The sequence below is a fragment of the Thamnophis sirtalis genome, unplaced genomic scaffold (genome assembly GCF_051295495.1).
Source record: "Thamnophis sirtalis isolate CommonGarterSnake01/CBP01778 unplaced genomic scaffold, rThaSir2_p1.2 scaffold_2, whole genome shotgun sequence".
NCBI classification, from domain to species: Eukaryota; Metazoa; Chordata; class Lepidosauria; order Squamata; family Natricidae; genus Thamnophis; species Thamnophis sirtalis.
Window position 1 is genome coordinate 114,656,911 of NW_028261382.1, and position 18,574 is coordinate 114,675,484.

The following is an 18,574-nucleotide window of genomic DNA, read 5'->3' on the forward strand; positions in this document are numbered from 1 at the left end:
AGGCCTTGAATTTGACACCCCTGCTCTAGAAGATGTTTGCACATCTGGTTAGAAATCCAGAGATAACAGGGCAAAACCTCTTCCTGAATTGAGAATGTAGATACTTTCACTGTTCCTCCTGTACTAAATGTTTCACAATGATTGTAATTTGTATGAACATCTGGCAACATCTGTTAGTTTTCCAGAATTTAAGTATCACCAGCGTTTGTGGCGAAAATTTTTGAAACAATCCATGTGTTCATTACTATTTCTGGCATGCCTACATACAACAAAACATTTAAAGATAATTAAATTAGCATTAGTAGCAAATTGTCATCAGAAGGAATTAGAGGGATAATTTTTTCTTCTCTTGAAATAGCGCAGTTTCATAACATTATAGTTATGACTACAAATTGATTATTCAGTTGCAAAACTGTAAAAGTGAATTTCAGTGGGTACAGAAATACTATATCCTAGTCCTTGCTTGTATCACAAATTATAAATGCAAACTGCTGTTTTTCAAAATTCAGTGTTTCATTGAGTAATTGAGATTTAATGCCTCCTCCACTGACTATTCTCTATAATTCTTAATTAACAGTTAATTGTCATACAGTGTAATCAGCATCCCCCAATAATTTGTCAAATTCACTTCTATTGCTGATAAAATTACTTAATCCTCCTTAATCTTTAGCTTTTGGACATCTTAAATATTGCTGAGTGAATATATTATTGATAAAAGAGTTTAAGAAGCCCCTAAGGTAAAATCAAAATTTAAATTTCAGGTTTACATTAGTTTTTATCTAAACAGTATGTTATTTTAAAAAGATCTATGGTATCTCGAAATAAAAAGCTACTAAATCCATTGCCGTAATGTTAAGCTGAAGCCTGTTAAGACAGATCTTGCAAGCAAAATGAAAATGTTTGTTTAGTGTCTATTGTGGGTTACACCCTTCAATGTTACTTCAAAATATTTGCTTTTGTAGGTATGGAAATATTTAAGGAAAAGTTTATTATATTGAATTAAGAAAAAATGATTCAATTCATTTGTGTCATATCAAGGAAGAGCCTATTAAGAAAGATCTTATGAGCAAAAATAAAAAATATCTAAAGTCCAGTGAGAATTACATCCTTCAAGCTACTTCAGGATGTTTGCATTTGAAACATTTAAGAACAACTTTTTAAATTATATTGACTTAGCTGTAATCAAAGTGCTTTCAAAACTTCTGAGCTCACTCAATGGTTTCATGTCTAAACAATTTCTGACTCATAAGGAGCAACTTTGGGGGATGACAATCAGAAATATCCTTAAAGAAATAACCTTTAAATTACTGCCTGTAGCATGCTGTGAATTCAACATTTTCTGGCAAACAATACTAAGAAATTGCATATACCACGGCATTGAATGTAATAAAAAAGGATCACCTTACATCTTTCCAACAACTTTTAAACAAGAATTAATATTGAGGAAAAATTGTATCATGCTAATCTCACATCTGCAACTTTTTAAAGCTTATTCTAGAGAAATGTGAAGAATGAGATGCCAATATGTGGAATGAATGAATAAATAAATGCCGGAATAAATAATTAGACCATGAACAAATATGGTTCGTAAGCAGTGATCTTCAGTGTTGTTGGGTAGAATAGATTTTTGATTTGCAGGAAAAATGAGGATATTCAAATCATTTGAAATAAGCAGGACTTTGCCAACTGAGCTGACAATCAGTATTCACGAATTTGAAATTGAAGGTTAATAAGATCAGACATACAATTCAATTTTATATTGAAACTTATGGTCTCTTAAAATCACTACAGTAGAAAAAATATTTATAAAAGTTTGCCACTTTATTTGTATAGAAAACAGAGTAGTATTAGACCCACAATAAATTATTGGTGCATTTCCAACAGGTATTTATTTTATGGGAATACTGTGGGATGGGGGGAAAAAACTCACTTCATATACATCTTTATATGGATAATTTAAAAAAAAACTTCAGAGAACTCAGACATAGTAGTAGCTTTAGTAGGTTTACTCTGAGGGAAGCACATATTTAAAATGCAGACAAACAAAATCAGAAAGCAAGGAATAAAAGAAGAACTCTCCTTGATTTAATACAAATTTGCCATCTGGCATTGCAGTATTTTGAAATGTGCGTTGAACCATACTCATAACCTAACTATAAACATCTACAAATACATCTTTTGGAGTTTTCACTTAACCATAAACCGCTATACTGTTAATAATTTCTGCATGCAATGCAATTAGCTCTTTCCTGTCTTGTCAAAATGGTCATGTACAATATAATGTTTCTCCTCCCCCTTTAATGTATATGCTTGCAAACAGTTTCCATGACAGCATTTAGGTCAACCGGACAGAGGCCTAAACATTAGCATAAACTAAAGTACACAAAGATTATAAAAGCCATTCATTGTGAGGTTTTTTTAATTGGCCGATTGCGTTTTGGAGAGCTGATGCTTCTTTTGGAGATGCTCCTCGGAAAACGGCTTATTCCGGCAGCCTCCATTTCTTCATCCACGGGGGTGAATTCTGGTTGTGCGACATGAGGATAGGCATAGGATCCTAGATAGGGCTCTGGCTGATCTTCATAAAGATCCTCAGAATCATACAGTTGGTAGGAGTTGTGGGTTAATGGCACAACTGGACTATCTTGATCTGTTGGATCCCCGTAGCCACCTTAACCCACAAAGGAAAGACACAATTAACACAAGAGGGAATGAAAGAATTAAAGCTAGAGCAGAGGTGTCAAACTCAAGGCCCAGGGGCTGGATCCAGCCCATGGGGTACTTAGATCTGGCCCACAGGTACATCCTGGAAACAGCAAAGGACCAGACCGTGGTACTTCTGCCAGTGAAAATGGGCTCCTGAGCTCTGTTTTGGCTGCCACGGCCTCCTGCAGAGGGTTGCAGGAGGCCGTGGCAGCCGAAAACAGAGCTCGGGAGCCCGTTTTCATTGTCAGAGTGCTCGGGCCACCACAGGCAACCTGATATGAGTGACATCAAGCTGTCCACACCCACCCTGGCTATGCCCACCACACACACACACACCCAAGGTCAAACAAAACCCTGATGCGGCCCTCAATGAAATCGAGTTTGATACCCCTGAGCTAGAGCATCTCTAGAAACTCAGTCCATTTTAAACATCAGAAAAATATCAGAAAATAATCTTGTAAAATTAAATAATCAACATTAGCCCAACCAGGGAATTTGTTGTTTATTGTTAGAGCTATATAATCTTATATAGTGTTTTTTTTAAGAGTCCCTGCAGGTTTTACTCCGCTCGTTGTTGTTGACTATAAGGGACGGTACTCATCTCCATTACAAGGCCATTGAGCCAGCGCTGTCCAAAGACATTTCCACGGTCATGTGACCAGCATGAGGTTGTGGAGCACTGTTACCTTCCCACCATAGTGGTACCTATTTATCTGCTCGCATTTGCATGTTTTTGAACTGCTAGGTTGCTGGGAGCTGGGGCGAGGACGGGAGCTCACTCCATCACATGGTGCTCGGGTCTCTCTGAGCTGCTGGCTTTCCAGCCGAGAAGCCCAGCACTTAACCACCGAGCTACCACACTGCCCCAATCTTACATAATAACCTTCCAAAAAGTGGGAATATGTATTTATTACTAATGTTGCATTAATCATATTGGAAACATTGCAATCAGTGTCAAACGATGGTCATACAATCCTTATTAAAGGCTTTAATTTTTTTTTTAAATCAAGATTCGGTCTGCACCTAAATAAAGTCTATACTGCATTTCAATTATATGTCTTGTCAAGTTCAGGGGTCCTTGCCCTAAAACAATCAGTGCTGTTGGTTGAAAAAGCATGAGGCAGTTCAATAATCATTTCTGATCTTTGTCCAAATGAAAGAAAAAACAAACTCTACCCGAAATCAGTTTCTTTCACCTTCGATATTGGTAGCCATTGTAAGGGAATGAGCCTTTAAAATTGAAAATGAACAATGGAAAGGGGTGGGGGAAAGAGGGGGAAAGGTTAGGAGTAAATGGACAACAAAGAAAAACATACAGGTCAGTAAAAGACATTTCAGAGGCCAGGCTGAAGTATATACATTAATCTTGCAATTTTAAACCTACATGCAAAGTTTGAAGCACCCAGGCCAAATTGTATCTTTCATTGAATTTGTAAGGACATCTTTCCAGAGATTTGAATGCACAATTATTTGTTATGTGTAGTTGTTTACCGATCCAAAACAACAAAGCAATATTTGGCAGGTGCAGAATTTTTAACAATCCATTCTCCTGCTTTGGAAGAGTGAATTATTTTCATTTTCAAATGCTATGTCCATGTTGACATTAGGCAGAACACAATCATCACCTTAGCTGAGACAGGTCCGAATGTTTGTTCACTAATAAAATTCCACCTAAGTGTAGGCCTACCGAGCCAATTAATGTGCAGGGCCTTATTAATAACTTTACAGTAAAAACAAAATAAGCACCGGTTCATCTAAATCCATCTAAATTTGTTCCCCCGACATACTCACTGTTTTGTTATTCTTCCAGTCTGAATCTGCAAAGAGCTGCACACAAATAGTTAGCATGCATTCAAGTTTGCAAAAAGATGTCACGTTTAACCGGATACCATGTAGAGATTGTGCCAACTTCTGTTCCTTTAAGGATTCATTGAACATTCATTACAGTTTGATCGGGGATGCCTAAACTTAGACATGCCACTAAGTTGGAGGTAACTAAACCTTAATGATAAAGCTTCTTAACTTGCAAGATCCAAGGAATTGTTTCATGCTGCACAACCCAACACACTGAAGGATCCCATGCAATGTACTACTCATGCCAAATTTCTCTCCGTTCCTTTTGTGGCCTCTCTCTTCCTAAAACAGTGGTTTTCAAGAATTGCATTTGTAATCACATGTTGTGACCTGCCAGCAGCCAGCGGAGCTGGTGGAAGACTCAGACAGTGAAGAGGTGAGGAGGAACATGGGCCAGTCCTGGAGTCTGGGGAAGGCTCTGTGGAGTGCTCTGCGTCGGAGGCAGAGAGGGGGGCAGGGCCATCCAACATTTATCAGCTGTCTTCGGAGTCGGATATCAGTGGGGCAGAAGAACAGCTGGAGCCTGTTCCCGAAGTGCACATGTGCAGAGCTGCCAGAAGAAGGGAACAGTTAAGGAAAAAGGGCCGACTCGGGAGTAAAGGCACAGGTGGATGGTGAATGGCCCCTCCCATTGGGAATAAGGAGGAGCGAAAGGGGAGGGGAGCTTGCAGAAGACAATTAGTTTGCTTAATTAGTGTGAAGATTTGTTCATGACTCTCAGATACTCTTTGCCAAGTATTTTCTTGTACAGCATTGCGTTTGGAAGATATCGGCCTGGCAGCTCTCCAAGCCTGATAAGGTCTGTGGTTGTAAATTCACCCTTGAAGACTGTTTGCTGGGACTTTGCTGGATGTGAATGAGAGGAATTCACATTAGCTTAATAAAAAGGGGTTTTGTCGGGACAAGGAGTCTGCTTCATGATTTGGTGAAGCCTAGGTCAGAAAATCACATTTCCTTATCAATTTGGTTATCTTTGTGTTGCTGAAGCCTTGAGAGTAGAACATTCTTTTTTTGGCAGCAAGTTTGAAGGGAAGATTGATGTGGCAGTCAAATCACTTTTCAATGTATTTTGTTTGCTGTGAGGGAGAACAAATTATGGCCAAATAACATCAAACTCTCTGTCCTTTAGAGGAACCTCTTTATATTTTTGAGGGCACTTAGTAGTTTGAAAACCACTGCTTTAGTGGGAAGAAATTAAGATATTATCATGCACTACAAATAGCCAGTCTGTTCTTGGAAGGTGTATGTACCATTCATTATGGCATTATGCATTTTTGCTTAATGAGAGACTTAGTTAGTAACGTTCATTCTTCCATGCTGTTTGAAAGCTCATGAATACGAAAGTTGGATAATTATTCTTTCCTCCTCAGGGGAAGTAAATAAAATATCAGCTCAAGAGGTGAAGAAGGGAATTACATGAATAAAGCATTCAGATGGAATGAAACAGATTAGTTGGACAGCATAGCAATATAATAAGGGCAACAGACACAACAAAATACTTCTAATTTTATGTCACTTTTATAAAGTTTTTTTTCTGTTCCTACAATTAATGCAACTACCATTCCTGCCTGAGTAACCTTTGGATTTACATTTGGCTCAGAAAGTTCATCCACCATACTTGAACATGCTTCAAGATTCATCCTGATGTCAATCCAGGTGTATATTACAGAGCTATCAGAAAGAGAGGTCTGTGAAATTTTCTCCTCACAATTGTAACCAAGTCATCAACATGGTTGGAATCAGCACATATATTCATAACAAAATTTCTGCTTGGTTGAAGGGATGGGGGGTGTTCTATTAAGATACAGCCTGTTGTGTCTTAAAATGGCTTCTACCGTACGGCCTTAAAATGGCTTCTACCGCATGGCCTTAAAATGGCTTCTACCATACGGCCTTAAAATGGCTTCTACCGTACGGCCTTAAAATGGCTTCTACTGTACAGTGCAGTGGAGTTGCCATAGTAATGGCTTCACAGTACTCCAAAAGGGGGGCTTTCCCTCTGGTAAGAGGGTAAAACCAACATTAGAAATTGCACCAACATTAATGGGAGGGAGGGTTGGGATAAATAAATACTCGGGCAGCACTGGGTTATCAGCTAGTAAAAAAATAAAAATGGCAGTTCCAAATAGTAACGATTCCATCAATGGCTGCAAATATGCATGAGGAATACACTGAACGATAAAAGGGAGGCATTATTTTGTTTTGTAAACAGCAATTCTCTTCTACAACAAATACCGAACACCAAAATCTTTTGCTACACCACTTAGCTTTGAAGGCAGTTAGGGAAAAATACAGGCAAACTAAATTCCAAGCTGGAAAAGAATACTTACCACCTGTTCCGTAACCGCCACAAGAGGAAGGATCACAGTACCCTGGCTGTCCAGGTGTTCCATGTGCCCCAGGAGGACCTGTGCGACCGGCTGTTCCTCTGGGACCAGGTGACCCTGAAGGCCCGGGAGTGCCAGTTCGACCCTCACCTGGAGGTCCTTTGGGGTACAAGAAGTGACAATAAGAATTTTATCTCTGCCCTATTGCAAAAAGTCAGCCCCTCTTTAATATTTAGGACAGAAGTATCCAATCTTGACAACTTCAAGACTTGTGGACTTCAACTCCCAGAATTCACCAGACAGCTGGTTGGGGAATTCTGGATGTTGAAGTCCTCAAGTCAATTCTGGGTGTTGAAGTCCACACGCCAAGATTGGACACTCCTGATTTAGAGTTGGAACTGATGGCAGAATTTTAAAATTTACCGTGCTTATACAAGTTTCCTAGAGCCAGAGAGATTGACTGGCATACACAATGAGTTGAAAAGTGAACAATTATGAATTGATTTGGGAACAGATGCCTACACTGGCGCCAACCTTTTCATATGTTGCATTGTACATACTATCAGATAATTGTAGGTAGATGTTAACCATGGGTGGGATTCTACCGGTTAGGACTGGTTCGAGCAAACCAGTAGCTCCGACGATCACCTGGGAGCAAACTGGTTCGCCCCGATGATCAGATGGGCCTGCCCACCCACCCACACTATTTTCCTCCCTTTATCTTCTTAGCTGATTCGCTCGGCAGATCAGATTGCTGCGCAAATCAGCTGAGCTACTCCTACGAAGAAACCCGGAAGTGAAGATTCCTTCAAACTGTGCACACACGTGCAGCGCGCATCAGGTGCGGGCACACACAAATTGTGCAATCAACAAACCAGTTGTTGAACCAGGAGGACCCCACCACTGATGTTAACTGTACATAATATCAGTTTGTGGGCAAATTAATGGTCATACCGCATTAAAACTTGCTTAACTCATTTGGGGCACATATATTCATGAAGAAATAAAAGTGGATGTAATAATGTCCCGAATTGCACATCGAGCCATTTCTACATATTCACGAATTTTTTTTAAAAATGCAGAAATAATTCCCGACGCTGGAAGGCCAGAAAGGAATAATTTTGGAAGAAAAGGCTTAGCAAGAAATGCCCTTCCTGTAAAAAGGAATGGCAGATTAAGATTAAGATTTAATTTATTTGTATGCCACCCTTCTCCGGGAGGGACTCAGGGCGGCGAACAACTCAAAAGGGGAAAGGGGATACAAACACAATACACGTAATTAAAATACACAAGAGTCATACAGCCATACAAGTCGAGAGGGAAGGAGAACTCATCAACCCCAGGCCTGCCGGCACAGCCAGGTTTTGACGGCTTTCCAGAAGGCCTGGAGAGGGGTGAGGGTCCGAATCTCCGCAGGGAGTTCATTCCAAAGGGCCGGAGCTGCAACAGAGAAGGCCCTCCCCCGGGTGGTAGCCAGATGGCATTGGCTGGTAGACGGAACCCGGAGGAGGCCGAACCCTGTGCAATCTAACGGGTCTGTGGGAGGTAATTGGCAGCAGGCGGTCTCTCAAGTACCCAGATCCAATACCATGAAGGGCTTTATAAGTTACGACTAGCACTTTGAAGCGTATCCGGAGACTGATCGGTAACCAGTGCAGCTCGCGGAGGATAGGTGTAACGTGGGTGTACCGAGGTGCACCCACAATCGCTCGCGCGGCTGCGTTCTGGACGAGTTGTAGTCTCCAGAAACAACTGATCGTCCTTATCTCAAAATATTTGAGTTCCACAGTACATCTCATTTACCTGCGGGCCCTGGAGGACCTCGGGGGCCTTGGGTTCCGATACCTGGATTACCTCGTTCTCCCTTTTCTCCTGGGGAGCCTGGTTTAAAGAAAAAGACAGATCAGAATAGATGGAAAGGGGGGAAAGATTGATATGTGTTCCTCTTTGGGCATCTTTTACTAATTAAAAGGAAAGCAGGAAGCCAAGAAAAATGATTCAGGAAGCTATGCGGCTATAAGCATCATGGAAAGTTGCTTTACACTAGATTTCTGCTGCAGTTCCCCTTGGATGGCATAGCTTTGCTAATTTGAGACATCACTGACTCTCTTTGTCTTGGTCCATATGCAGGGAGTGTAGGAGGAACAGTTAAAGGCACTGGGTATGGTTAGTCTACAGATGAGGGCTCTTGGGAAAATAAGATAGCAGTTTTTTCAATATCTGAAGGTTTGGAGAGGAGTCAACAGTAGACAGTCTAAGGTTAAAATCTTGGGGGTTTGGGGAAGAAACCACAGTGTCCAGTAGTGCATTCCAGGCATTGACCACTCTGTTACTTGAAGTCGTATTTTCTGCAATCAAGTTTGGAGCGGTTTACCTTGAGTTTATATCTGTTGTGAGCTCGTGTGTTGTTGTGGTTGAAGCTGAAGTAGTCATTGACAGGTAGGACATTGTAGCAGATAATTTTACGTACTACGCTTAGGTCGGATCGAAGACGGTGTAGTTCTAAGTTCCAACATTTCAAATCTGGTGCCATACGATATTCTGTTGCGAGCAGAGGAGTGGAGGACTCTTCTCGTGAAATACCTCTGGACTCGTTTGATTGTATTAATGTCTGATATGCAGTGCGGGTTCCAGACAGAGGTTCCACCACAAAACCGTGCTCGACTAAACCGGGTCCGACTAAACAGCGTAGCTGACGTCATCAACAGGGCGACAACAGCGTGGAGACAGAAGTACACTGTAAACCCTAAACCTAAAATTAACCCCTAAACCTAAACCTAACCCCCCTAAACCTAATCCTAAACCTAACCCTAAATCTAACCCTTAACCTAACCCTAAACCTAACCCTAAACCTAACCCTTAACCTAACCCTAAACCTAACCCTAACCCTTAACCTAACCCTAACCCTAACCCTAACCCTAACCCTAACCCTAACCCTTAACCTAACCCTAACCCTAACCCTAACCCTAAACCTAACCCTAAACCTAACCCTTATCTTAAGTTGAATCAGCTTGCTTTCAAAGCGCTATTTAAAGCGCCCTTCTTTCTCCGCGCTGGCTGTTGTCGCCCTGTTGATGACGTCAGCGACACGGTTTAATCAGGCGTGGCTTAGTCGAGCGCAGTTTTGACGGGTCACGCCAGACAGATGAGCTGTATTCAAGAATTGGTCTAGCAAATGTTTTGTATGCCCCAGTTTGCAGTTCAATATTACCGGAGAAGAAGCTTCACAAGATTAAGTTAACAACTCTTAATGCCTTTTTGGCAATGCTGTTACATTGAGCTCCGACACTTAAGATCATTTGAGATGAGTACTCCGAGGTCCTTGACAGAGTGAGGGTCATCTATGAGGTCATATCCACCCAGCTTGTATTTTGTGTTCTGATTATTTTCTGCCAATGTGTAAGACAGAGCATTTGTTGGTTGAGATTTGGAGTTGCCAATTGTTTGACCATTCTGACACATAATCAAGGTCTTTTTGTAGGGTAGCAGCATTGTCGGTGGTGTTTGTTAGGAATATAATTCTAATAGTTAGGTTGGCAATATATAAATCATGTAACGTTGTTGTACCTGTTGCTTTAAACCATACTGTAAAATGGGATACTTCTAACCCAGTGGTGGGTTTCAAAAATTGTTCGAACCTACTCTGTGGGTGTGGCTTCCTTTGTGGGAGTGGCTTGCTGCCCATGTGACCAGATGGGAGTGGCTTGCCACCCATGTGACCGGATATGAAGATGCCGACGACACTTGTCAGAACCACCTTAAATTATCTCACACACAGCACTGGCATGCATAAGAGTATGATGTGAACTTGTTTTTTAAAAGGCATCTTTGGTTTGCATTAAAACAACTTCAACACACGCAATGTTCTGATTGCACCACAAACGCAGTAGTCCTCCTTACCTTTCACAGAGGCACTGAGTTTTATAAACATGAGCATGATAGTGTAGAATAATCATATCCAAGGATCAGTGGTGGGTTTCAAAAAAATTTGGAACCTCTTCTGTAGGTGTGGCCTGCTTTCCAGGTCCACTGGTGGAACCTCTTCAAACCGGTTCGGTAGATTTGACGAACCGGTTCTACCGAATAGGTGCGAACTGGTAGGAACCCACCTCTGTTCTAACCTCTCACAACTTCCCTGCTCTGTCAGAAGCTCTGCCTGAATGGAAGTCTGGCTGCCTCAAATGTCTCCTTGGCAGAAAGGAAGGGTGGATCCACGTAGCAAAAGTAAATCCACATAAGCACGTCCAGCCACCAGGCAGTATTCAGGAAAGCGAAGACGCCGAATTTTCCACATGCGAAGTCGGCAGTTGTAAGAACTATGCTTTACTTCAAAGCTTTATAAACCTGAGCTGACTGATGGCTCCCTTTCCATCATTTTCCCCCTGTTGCAGTCCTTTCACTTCTTCTCCTTTTGCACCGCATGTCCACGCACAGAATCAAAGCTGGCATTTCAGGATCAGCGGCTTATAAAAACAACTTTGCCAGAGAACCACTAGCTATTCTCTCTGAATACTCGGTGGGCACCCTTTGCTAATTGCAGCGGCTGCATGACTCTGTAATGGCTGTCAAGTAGCTGTATCAGTATTACTTTTAGCGAGGCTGAATTCGAAAGAGACTTCCTCAGCCGTGGAATTCTGAAATACACTTGGACATATTTCCTCCCTCCCCTTGCAAAACCTGGATTTAAAAACCAGATGGAAGACAACACATTTTTTCCCCCAAATGGGCTTCCATGTGGTACTATCACTTGAAGCAACGGTGGCAGCAGCAAAAACAGACATTCCTATTTCCTGAATTGTATTACGACACCATTATGGGTCTTGCATAGTTAGATCATCTCACATGCTCAGGACACACACACACACACTTACACACACTTTGGTCCTTGTTGCTTAACAGCAAAAAAAAAACAGGCCTGGCAAGTCATTGCTAATTGCTTTCGAAGAATTTGCTGCAGCTGGCCTGCTTTTCTAGTAAGGAATTATTTAAAAGCCCTTTTTAGAAATGACCTCCCTTTGCTTGGATTGTTACTTTTTGTTTCCTGGCGAGCGAGTTTATACCAACTGACCCTGAGCTGGAAGGAGCTTTGGGCAGGTTGTTACTTTAGGGGTTTATGTGCTCTGCTTCTCTAAGTTCTGTTTTCCAAAGCACCTGAAGGCTGGACAAGGAATAATGGATGGAAACTGGCCAAGGAAAGATTCAACCTAGAAATAAGGAGGAATTTTCTGACAATGAGAACAATCAACCAATGGAACAGAAGTTGCCTTCAAAAGCGGTGGGAGCTTCATCACTGGAGGCTTTCAAGAAAAGATTGGATTACCATTTGTCAGAAATGGTGTCTCCTGCTTGAGGTGGACTAGATGACCTATAAGGTCCCTTCCCACTCTGCTAATCTCTCTGTCCTGTTCTCACTTCATTTGTTGTTTTCACTTCATGTATATCCTGCCTTTATTATTTTTACAAATAACTCAAGGTGATGAACACATACAATACAGGTAGCCCTCGTCTTATAACAATTCATTTAGTGCCCATTCGAAGTTACAATGGCACTGAAAAAAGTGACCTATGACCACTTTTCACCCTTACGATCGTTACAGCACCCCCATGGCCACGGGATCGAAATTCAGATGCTTCTCAACTGACTCCTATTCCTGGGAAATATTATCACCTTTTGGGAACTTCTGACAACGGGGAAGCCAAATTCGCTGAAGAGCCATGTTACTAACTGAACAACTGCAATGATTCACTTAACAACTGTGGTAAGAAAGGTCATAAAATGGGGCAAAGAGATTGAAACTGATCAAAAATCAGCCAGTTGGATTTTCATGCCAAAGGCTGGCTAGAACTCCCAGTTTCCCTGGGGGCTTGGCTCAAAGTCACCTAGCCAGCTTTTATACCTAAGTCACCTAGCCAGCTTTTATACCTAAGGTGGGGCTAGAACTCACAGTCTCCTGGAGTCTAGCCTGGTGCCAAACTGATTCTCTCCCCCTGCCACCGTAGAAATCTCCGTTTTCTCCCCCAGGTAAAAGAAGAAAAGTAGGAAGAACATAGCAAGAGAAGCAACGGGAGGAAGAAAGTTAGAAGAGACATAAATGTAATAACTACCCTCTGGGTAGCAACTGCCTGAACCTTGGCTCCGTGTTAGGCATCATGAAGAGGCAAACTATTCTGACCAAGGCTTCCCAAGAGCATGAAGCAAAACTCCTGGTCCTGACAAAAAAAAACCCCTTTTATTAATTTACTATGAATTCTGCTCATTCACATCCAGCAAAGTCTTTCAAGGGAGGATTTACTATCACAGACCTTATCTGGCTTGGAAAGCTGCCAGGCCGATATCTGCAAAACTTTGCAAGGTTGTCTCGGAGAGTCACAAACCAATTAAGCGAACTAATTGTCTCCTGCAAACTCCACTCCCCTTTGGCTCCTCTTTTATTTCCTCTGGGAGGGGCCATTCATCGTCCACCTGTGGCCTTACTCCCAATTCTACCCCTGTTCTTTAGCTGTTCCCTTCGTCTGGGAACCCTGCACATGCAACACACTGGGAACAGGCTCCAGCTGTTCATCTGCCTCTGAAAGCAGCTGATATCTGGCATAAGGCTCTGCCCCCCCCCCTGCCTCCGACACAGAGCCCTCATCAAAGCCTTCCCCAGATTCCAGGCAGGACTGGCCCATGTTCATCCCCAACTTCCTCACTGTCCGAATCTGCTGCCATCTTTGCTGGCTGCTAGCGGGCCACAACACTAACCATATGAGCCTCATTGGTACAGTGGTTAGAGTGCAGTACTGCAAGCTACTTCTGCTGACTGCCGGCTACCTGCAATTTGGCAGTTCAAATCTCACTGGCTAAATGTTGACTCAGTCTTCCATCCTTCCGAGGTGGGTAAAATTAGGACCCAAATTGTTGGGGGCAATTTGCTGACTCTGTAAACCACTTTAGAGAAGACTATAAAGTGGTATATAAGGATAAATATTATTGCTATGGTGGGCCATCCCACTGCTCAAACCCTGCTCACCACAAAGGATTTTAAGCATCCAGAGACAGACGCTTGAAATTCAACGAGGGTCTCTGATAAATGGGAAGTTACAATTTGGCCTTTTCCTCCAAGTTTTGTCATATCCACGTAGCTAACCCAAGAGAGATGAACAAGTTGAGACTAAAAGCTGAATCAAACGTAGGCATTGGTGGAATAAACTCTGAGAAGACTGCAGGGCTAAATTCCAATTCAAGGGTTAGCCAAACTGTACTTAAATTGAAGTCATAATGTTTCCATGGATTGTTGGCTTAAAATCTAATCTAAATTGGTTTGTAGGTCACAACCTCCAGAGTTTCCTCTGGCCAGAAGCTAAGACTGAGGCTTGAATATTTAGCATTGTTTCAGAGAGAAGAAATAATCAGGTGGTTTGGCATAAGATTAATAAAGCAATTAGAAGAAAATCAATCATCAAGCCAAGATCCTAGGCTAGTTTCCCAGGGGTTTTTTTTTTTTTTTTTTTGGAAAGACCTAATTGTATTCAGGCTTAAAGGAAACCTGAAGTCATGGTTTTTCACTGCAATTTAAGATTCAAAGGACACACTGAAATTCTGAAGAATAAGGGCGGGAGCAGCTGGACTAAATTAACATCCTTCCAAAAAATTGAAAAAGAGTATTTAATACATGTGGAAAAGAAATAATTATCTTGGCCTTCTTCCTTTGGCCCGGTGCTGTTGAAAATACTGTGAGGGATACTAGCAACATTCACACAATGTGGCTATGTCAGCTACTCTCCTGGGTAAACCACAGAAATCCACATCCTGATGGTAGAAATGACCAAGTCAAACAAGGAGTGTCCATATTATTTATTTACTTGATTGCTTATTTATGGTCTTATTTGTTAGCCAATTCATCTTCAACTTTGGGCAAAGTTAAGGTAGAAGGCCAATGAACGAGGAGGAGGAGGAGGAGGAGGAGGAGGAGGAGGAGGAGGAGGAGGAGGAGGAGGAGGAGGAGGAGGAGGAGGAGGAGGAGGAGGAGGAGGAGGAGGAGGAGGAGGAAGAGAAAAAGAAGAAGAAGAAGAAGAAGAAGAAGAAGAAGAAGAAGAAGAAGAAGAAGAAGAAGAAGAAGAAGAAGAAGAAAGATCATCGTAATAAGGGAAAACAATGAATGCTATAAATGTTCAGAATCAGGTTCCACCACAAAACCGCGGTAGACTAAAGCGCGTGTGACTAAAGCGCGGTGACAAAACCGCACCGTCAAAACCGCGCGACAACAGCGCGCCGACAGAAGCGCGCTGTAACATAACCCTAAAAATAACCCTAAACCTAACCCTAACCCTAACCCTAAACCTAACCCTAAACCTAACCCTAAACCTTACCTTAAGTTAAATCGCGCTTCTGTCGGCGCGCTGTTGTCGGCGCGCTTTTGACATCGCGGTTTTAGCGCCGCGGTGTTGTCGGCGCGCTTTTGACGTTCGTGGTTATGTCGTGCCACGCAGAATCAAACATTCAGAACCAATCTCACAGTGGACACACGCTCTGCTTTAACCCAAATTTCCTATCATATTTTATTTCCTATTAATCTTGTAACTGGTCATCTGGCAGAAGATAGATCCCAAGGATTTAGTAGGAAACTAGCATTTTCCCAATGAAAACAGTACAAGCCATCTTGAAAGCAAGCATCCCAATCTGTCTATGAGAGAAACCTGCAGGAGGGCAATAGCTGTCCTCTTCAAAACCCCTTCCTCATATCTGGCCATTAGGTTTTATGCCTCTCTGACCATTTCTCTTTGTGGCGGAGGATGATTCCCAAAAGTACATTATTGGATACACAATTTTGGTACTGAAGTATCAAAACCAGCTCTGGATTTCCTGCACAAATGCGTGGCTATTTAAATAACGGCTTCCTTTTCTTCCCACCCCTAGGTTTCCATATTGCCCAATGATGAGACATCCTTTTGTTATGGGAACAGTCTACCTCCTTCTCAAGCACCTGCAGCGGTGACCTTGATGGTTTCCAGGCTCTCATGCTCTGTGGCATAACTTAGTGTTCTATTCCACTCTTCCCTCCCCCCAGTTTATTGGCAAGTTGAATAGCGATAGGGTTTGAAGGAAGCAAAGCGGTTCAATCTTGACAGGAACAATGACCTCATGGAAGGTGTTTTACACAATTGCTACATCTGTTTGATGTAGCGGTGAAGATGCTGGACCAGAAACTAGGAGACTCTCACTCCTAGTTCACCCTTGAGCATGAAAATCAACTGGGCGACTTTGGGCCCGGCTCCTAGTTTCTATGCTGGCATCTTCATCGCTACGCCAATGTGGCTCTTTCCTCTAGTCTCAAGGACAAAGGAGAATTGCATCCCTGGAAATTGGAGGAGAGTCTTTGGTTGACTCTTCTGGTTTTAGTATTTATGATTAATGTGTGACATATTCAATCATAAGCTCTCTGGGGGAATAACTGGAAAGCAAATTCCAGCACATAGAAACCACAGCATAATTAATGCTGTTTCTGCTCTGTGTTAAAGGTGCCAATACATAATAATGTTGTTATGCCAATGTTGTTTGAACTCATACCTTCGGCACGCAAACAGAGTTTCCCACTCAGCTTTTATTTTTACTGTGAGTTTCTTCCCTAAAACAAAAAACGGGATTTTTCATGAAATAATTTCAACAAGAAAAGTTGTTAAGGGCACAAAGCAGGGCAAAAGTAGAGTGAAGATTTCATTAGCAGAAAGAAATAGGTCTTGGGGATTTTTTTTCCTCTCCTTCTTTACTGATTTTATACAGTCTGTTATTTCAGCAACAACAAATTGGGGAAAATCTACGTAATTAGGAGTAAAATTAAAGACGAATGAGATGGTTGAAGTTTAAAGGAAGCTCTCATTGCGACTGTTTTCATTGTTTGTGGAGCTGATTTTTTTAAAAAAATATAGTGGTTTTACTTTGACTTAAGGGTGCAGGTAGCATCTGAAAGATTAAATAATAAATGGCTAAATCAAATTCCCATGAATTTGATTTGTCTGGATAAAACACCATTCCTAGAACAATTTAACCAACAGCCAAATCTTCAACTCTTAACCAGCTGCATTGCTTGTTATATTCTCATCAATCCTTCTGGTTGCCTTCTCAATTTACTGATTCAGAGGCCAAAAATTTCCCTAAAGCATACATATTTGGTCAAGAGAATAATCTCTCATCTATTTTGAAATAGATGACCTACTCATTCCATTCCAATTCCTAAATAGCTTAGAGAAGATTGTTAGACATAAGACTCATTGATATAGTCCTCAATTTACAACCATTCTAAATAAATACAGAATAAGACAGCTGGAAGGGATCTTGTAGGTTATCTAGTCCAACCCCCTACTCAAGCAGGAGACCATTTAATGACCATTTGAAATCATAATGGCACTGGAAAAAGTGATTTACAACTGGTCCTCACACTTAGAACCACTGCAGCATCTCTAGAGTTATGTGATCAAAATTTAGGGTCAAAACCAACCGGTATTTACAATGGTTACAGCATCCTGAAGTCACATGATAACCATTTGCAAACTTCCAAGCCAGGTTTCAACAAGCAAAATCAAGAGCCAGACTCGCTTAATAACCACGTGATTAACTCCTGCAATGATTCACTTTACAACCATGGCAAAAAAAAAGTTGTCAAATTGGGGCCAGACTCACTGAACAACTGCTTTGCTAAACCACAGAAATGCTGGTCTCCCTTGTGATCATACTTTGAGGACTATCTGTAAGTTTTTGTTTACAACACATTGAGAAATCTAACAAGGAAACTTGGACGGAATGAATGCTTTTGCTATTTACCATCAGAATGAAAAGATAAAAGTCTTTGGAGAATATCTTTACGCTTGGGAAAGTTAAAAGCTGCCCAAAAAAAAGTGTGTGAGAAAAAAATAGAGATCTGGCTAGATACTGATAACACAAACCTGACCTTAGAACATCTCAGAGAAGCAGTCACTGAAACAGTCCTGGTGAAATGTGTGACCTGACAAATGCACACACAACAAAAGCGTGCAAAACCGCAGCGCTAAAACCGCAACATCATCAACGCAACGTCATCAACGCGGTGACAACAGCGCGCCGACAGAAGTGCGATTTAAGTTAAGGTAAGGGTTAGGTTTAGGGTTAGGTTTAGGGTTAGGTTTAGGGTTAGGTTTAGGGTTAGGTTCAGGGTTAGGTTCAGGTTTAGGGTTAGGTTTAGGTTTACAGCGCGCTTCTGTCACTGCGCTGTTGTTGCCGCTCATTCGTCGGTGCGACAAAACTCGCAGTTTTGTCACCGCAGTTTAGTCGGGCGCGCTTTTGTCGTTCGCCCTTTTGTCAGTGAACCAGTGAAATGACATCCATCAGATAGAATAATAGAATAACAGAGTTGGAAGGGACCTTGTAGGTCATCTAATCCAACCCCATGCTCAGGAAGGAGACCATATACCATTTCTGACAAAGGGCTGTCCAATCTCTTCTTTAAAACTTCCAGTGTTGGTGCATCCACAATTTCTGAAGGCAAGCTGTTCCATTGATCGATTGTTCTTCCTGTCAGGAAATTTCTTCTTAGTTCTAGATTGCTTCTCTCCTTGATTAGTTTTCACCCATTGCTTCTTGTCCTGTTTGTTGCAGATTCAGATGGTGGCAGCCCAGAACTAAGAGCTTTGTGATAAAGGGCAATGCTGGAATAGGTAATGTTTAAAAAACA

General features: G+C 41.8%; 1 protein-coding gene across 1 annotated transcript in view; it reads right to left on the reverse strand.

Annotated features, from left to right (window-relative positions):
* Positions 1–2,402: 2,402 nt before the first annotated feature.
* COL14A1 (collagen type XIV alpha 1 chain) overlaps positions 2,403–18,574 on the reverse strand; it is a 141,835-nt gene continuing 125,663 nt past the window's right edge. The window contains exons 45-46 of the mRNA XM_087703567.1: positions 8,691–8,768; positions 2,403–2,671 (exon numbers count right to left, since the gene is read on the reverse strand). Coding sequence (XP_087559693.1) covers positions 2,403–2,671; positions 8,691–8,768 — 347 coding nt within the window. The remainder of the gene's footprint in view (positions 2,672–8,690; positions 8,769–18,574) is intronic.